General features: G+C 51.8%; 1 protein-coding gene across 1 annotated transcript in view; it reads right to left on the bottom strand.

The window, feature by feature from the left end:
• The window catches only part of KMT5A (lysine methyltransferase 5A), a 19,629-nt gene extending 14,352 nt beyond the window's left edge, over positions 1-5,277 (bottom strand). The window contains exon 1 of the mRNA XM_032431489.1: positions 5,199-5,277. Coding sequence (XP_032287380.1) covers positions 5,199-5,208 — 10 coding nt within the window. The 5' untranslated portion in view covers positions 5,209-5,277. The remainder of the gene's footprint in view (positions 1-5,198) is intronic.
• Positions 5,278-5,500: the final 223 nt, after the last annotated feature.

Here is a 5,500-nt window from a genome sequence, read left to right as displayed (position 1 = left end):
GGCGGCGCGCCCCGCGCCCTCGCCCTCGCCGCCGCGGCCCGGCCACCACCGCTGCCGCTGCCGCTGCTGCTGCTGCTGCCGCCGCCACCAGCGCCGCCGCGGCGCCCCGGGGAAGGGCCGGCGGCGCCCCACGGCGCCCCCTTCCCCCATGGCCTGCGAGGCAGGGCCCGGCACCAGCGCGCCGCGGCAGCCCCGGCCGGCCCGGGACCGAGGACTCTGGGAGGGAGGCGCTGGCGGCGCGTCCTCCGCGGCCCGCCCGCTCGCCGCCGCCGCCGCCCACCGTCCGGCTCCCGGCCCGGGGAGGGGGCTGGCAGGGGCGGCGCTGCGAGGCTCCTCCGGAGGGAGGGAGGGAAGGAGGGAGGGCGGGCCGCGCGGCCGCGACGAATCCCGACTCGGGCGCGCCCCCTCTCGCGCGTGCTCAGCCACTCGGGGAGGAAGGGGTGGGAAACATGATAATGACAGCCCGGGCTCGCGCCGGCCAGGCTCTTGCTCTCGCTGGCTCCGCGGATATTTTGGGAGACCCGTCGGTGCCAGGCGCAGTCAGCAGCGGGGAGCGCCACAGGCGAGAGTCCTCCTGTGTGCCCGAGCCTGTGCTCCCTGAGCGTTTTATGGGCATTTAATCCTCCCGCAAGTCCCCCTCCGGGGGGGGGGGGGAGAGGGGGGCAGGTCCTGTGGCAAACCCGTTAAAAATGAGGATACTGGGGCTCAGGAGAGGTGCAGCGGCTTGCCTAAGGCCACAGAACTAGAAAGCGACGGGGTCAAGTGTCAAACCCAGGCGGTCTGCACCTGACCCGTTCAGGCCCTGGGGAGATAGAGCCAGTGGTTTTAATGGCAAGTTGGTGGGCTGCTCCCCGTGCATACACCATCTCATCCAAACCTCACAACAGCCCTATGAAGGTACACACCATTATTCTATCCTTTCCACGGATAGGGAAACTGAGGTTCAGAGAAGTGAGGAGCTTTGGCCAAATTCTCGGAACTGAAAATGAATTTCCAGGCAAAATGACCCCAGAGCCTGCACTCCCAGCCACAGATGAGGAAATTCAAGATAGGAGGGACAGAGGCTGTTGCAGAAGCGTTTAGCAAGTCACCTGGTGCTCCTGTCCACCCCCATGAGAAAATGTCCTAGGAAGGCAGGGGTTCCAGCCAGTGGGGTGTCTTGTGTTGGCAGAACTCACTGCCCTGCACCACTGTGCTGAAGCCATTAGGGTGTGAGGGCCCACAGCCAAGAGTCACTGTATTTCTGCTAAGTCATAGATGCAAACAAGACACCTCAGGGCGTCTAGCTCCTACTGCTTGGGTCATGGCCTGGGAGGCAAGCCTTGGGTTTCTCTCCCTGCATCTGCCCCAGAGGTGCTTTGTGACCACGGCCAACTCACTTCCCTGGACTAGGCCTCAGCGTCCTTGTGGATAAGAACCAAGAACCTTGAATTCCTCAACCCACCCAGGGCACCTTCCAACATCCACAGAAAAACAAATGGCTGTCACTTGAAGTAGCTGCCTCCCCTTAAGAAGGGATAAGACGAAATAGGATTAAATGGCAGGAATAGGCTCAGGACAACATCTCCCAAATCAGTTCATGCTTTAGCATCCTGGACAGGGCTGGGGAGCACCCTCCTTCCTACATCTATCCCCTCCCCCCGGCAGTCCCCACCCCAACACTAACTCCAGTAGGGTGGGATACTCTGCTCACTTGAATACCCAAGAGACTATGCAGAGAGTGAAAGCGGATTCTAAAGTGACACTCTGACATGCAGGTCACGCCATCTGAAATAGAGCGCTAACTCTCCAGGGCAGAGAATTTTGCAGTTTGTCGCCAAACTATCATGGGAATTGTGGTTTGAGAACAGGAAGCAGCCACTCAGGTCATCTTTTCTACTTCACATGCTATTTCAACATCCTCCCACCCCCCACCCCCAACCACACACACATGCTCAGGGCCACGGCTTTGTCTATTTCGGCCCTCAAATGCAGGGGTTACCTACATTAAGATCCAAGTCTAGCACCCATTCCTCAACTCTGCAGCTCTGGTACTAGAAGATCTAATACAAATCATTTGATGTAACCTTCAACACAGTCTTTCCTGTCTCTGGACAGGAGGTGTTTATGTGTATGTAACAAATATACCCAACAGCAGAAATAAAAACTCTTTTTTTTTTTTTTTTTTTTAAAGATTTTATTTATTTATTTGACAGAGAGAGACATAGCGAGAGAGGGAACACAAGCAGGGGGAGTGGGAGAGGGAGAAGCAGGCTCCCCGCAGAGCAGGGAGCCTGAGGCGGGGGCTCAATCCCAGGACCCTGGGATCATTGACCTGAGCCGAAGGCAGTCGCTTAACGACTGAGCCACCCAGGCGCCCCAGAAATAAAAACTCTTAATGTTGTCCAGGATCTCCTAGAAATAGAATTCAACAGGAATGATACTAATAGCTAACATTTATTCAATGTTTATGTGCTAGGCCCTATTAATAATGCATTATTTAATTTAACCTTTCCAACCCTTTAGGAGAAGGTACTATTCTTATTTCACAAATGTAGAAATTGAGGGGCACCTGGTGGCTCAGTCGTTAAGCGTCTCCCTTTGGCTCAGGTCATGATCCCAGGGTCCTAGGATCGAGCCCCCGCATCGGGCTCCCTGCTCGGCGGGAAGCATGCTTCTCTCTCTCCCACTCCCCCTGCTTGTGTTCCCTCTCTCGCTATGTCTCTGTCAAATAAATAAAATCTTAAAAAAAAAAATGTAGAAATTGAGGCTCAGGGAAGATGAAGCACTTGACTGAGGATTACATGACTAAAGTGGTTAATAGAGCTGAGATCTCAACCCAGGGCTGCCTTATGAGAGTACTCTACCATAAAGAATGTATATTGCTTCCCTTGAACTCAAACACAAAAATAGCAATTCATTCATTCCACATTTATTGAATACCTACTTTGTTGCAGGCCCTTGCTAAGGACACAACAGTGTACATAAAGACAGATGGAGCACATTGAGGCCAGAGGGGTAGGCAGGGCCCTATAGGCCATGGTGAGGATTGAGGATTTGATCCTAAGAACAGTGGGGGAGGGAGGAGGAGTGAAGGTCACACGATAAAAATCTGTGTTCTTGGGGACCACTCTAGCTGCTGAGGGATAATAAATTGTAAATGGTAAAAGTGGAAAGAGGGAGACCAATTAGGAGGCCATCTGGCCCTGGCAGCAGAAATGGAGAAAAGCAGATGGACTAATCCTCCTCAAACTAATATACTTAAGGTTGAAAATATTTACATGATTGTAAAACTTCAAAACCAGAGAGGAGTTGCCTGGTATCTGAACATTTTGTTCCTTGACCCAGCAGCGTTCTCAAAGTGAACTACAAGTTTGCAACAAAGACAGCTTTTCTAGAAGAAAAAGCCTGACTCTTCATTCGAAGTATTCTAAATGATTTGATATTTACACTACCAAATGCCCAATTTAATAATCTACAAGAGTAACAAAGCCTTAAGAAATAAGTAACTACTAAGAAAGAAAGAAAAAGAAAGAGAAAGAAAGAAAGAAAGAAAAAAAGAAAGAAAGAAAGAAAGAAGGAAAGAAAGAAAGAAGGAAAGAAAGAAAGAAGGAAAGAAAGAAAGAAAGAAAGAAGTAACTACTAGTTCGGGGGTCAGGCGAGATAGGGAGAATTACTAACCAATAAATTACAAAGGTGATTTGTAAGCCTGCCATGGTAGAAGCTGGGAACACTTGTCTTCACTTTGGCTAAGGGAGATAGAGTGTAAGAAGCAAAGGCACAGCATGGCCAGAGTCTAGACAGTGACTTTGGACTTCAAGCTTCCACCTCTGAAAAATGGGAATAACAATTTGTAAAGATTAACTGAGATAATAAAATGCCTGGTCCTCAATGGTAATTATTATTTGCCTATATTAAGTATTTACATATTTCAGTGGCAAATTGCTGAGTTTTGTTTTCCCTATAGATTAATTAGAGCAAGCCATCTTTTTCCTTTTTTAAGGCCCTACTGTTGAAACAGTTAGCTTGAATGATTTTGCTCTAATGGGAAAAATGAATCAGGGAAGCATAGATTTATTATGATTTGTCAGATACTTTTAAATATACTTTTAGATGCTTAACACTTTTCTGAAGAAAAAAAATTCGTCTTAGCTTTCTCTGTGGATTGGGTTATGAAGCTCGTTAACTTGAAGTTCACTTTGCCTCATTTCTTAATCAGAATCTGGGTTGTCCCAAAAGACCCTAAAGGGACTCTGGGATAATAAAGGATGCAGCTGGGTGCAGGGCCTGAAAACAAAGGTGCCCAATAAATATTTGCTGAATGAATCCTTATTTTATTCATTATAATTTTTATAGGGAGCATACTGCATTAAGGCAAATTCCTACTAACCTGTACTGCCTTGGGATTTTGAGAAAAATGTCAAACCTCAACTAATTTTTCTTTAATAATAATTCTACTCAACCATCACGCTCAAGTTTTTGCATGGAGGAGACACAGCGGCTGGAAATGACCAGCGGTTGGAGATCACTTTGCCGCATAACGTGGGTCTTGTGCTGACAGCAAACTAAGTGTGCAAAGAAGGACTTAAGGCAGGGACATCGCCTCCCGCGGCTGGACAATCCCACCCGAGCCATGTCCCGGGGGCAGGAGTCCTGACCAGCTGCAGCGTGACGAAGGGTCGCCCCGGGTGGTGCCATGGGACTCATCTCAACCCAAAAATGAGGTGACTCAGGGCACGGAGACGGAAGGCGCCTGCTGCGGTGTCCACGCCGACGCGCTCCCCACGATGGAGGTTACCCATCTGCGCCCTGGCCTCGGAGTCACCTCCTTTCCCAGCGAGAGAGAGCCCCGAAATGGGCGAAGCCTTGCCTTCCCCCCTCCTCGTATCAGTAACAACCACTCCCTGGAGGGGCCCTGCGCTTTAGTCTCCGAAGAGCTTTGACATATGGATCTGTTGTCCCTGGAGAGGCAGGCCAGCGGGTGCCCACACTTTAGAAAGGAGAAACCGAGGCGTGGGAGTGGGAGGGACTTCTGGAGACTTGGCGGGGGGGTAGGTCGGAGAAGGTTCCGCAACAACCCCCCCAGCCCCGTCTCCGCGCTCCGTCCGAGCAGACCTCTCAGCAGGGCGCCTCCCCGCTGCCGCTCCCGCCACCCTGGTGCCCCGCTCAGCGCGACCCCCCACCCCAGCCGCCCCGGCGCTGACCACCTGGGCAAATACCTCTAGCCATGGCCCGGCTCTGTCACCGCCTAGGATCTCCCGGGAAACGCAGCTTTCGAAAAAAGTTGCAACAACTGTAGCCAACTGCTCCGCGGAGCTACGGCTGCTGCCCTGATTGGCGCAGTTGCCCGCCTCTCCCCAGGCTGCCCTCTGTGATAGGCGAACTCAGGAGGGAAAGCCCGCCCTTCTTCCCGCCTCCTTGGCGGGGGCGGGGCAAGCGGACGCACTTTCTACAAGCGCTTTAGGGACAGGTCCCGGCGGAGGAGGTGGGAGGGGGTTTAAATTTTACCGTCTCCCTGCGC

This window comes from Phoca vitulina, unplaced genomic scaffold, assembly GCF_004348235.1.
Source record: "Phoca vitulina isolate PV1807 unplaced genomic scaffold, GSC_HSeal_1.0 scaffold46, whole genome shotgun sequence".
NCBI lineage: Eukaryota > Metazoa > Chordata > Mammalia > Carnivora > Phocidae > Phoca > Phoca vitulina.
This window is presented reverse-complemented; position numbering and strand designations above follow the sequence as displayed.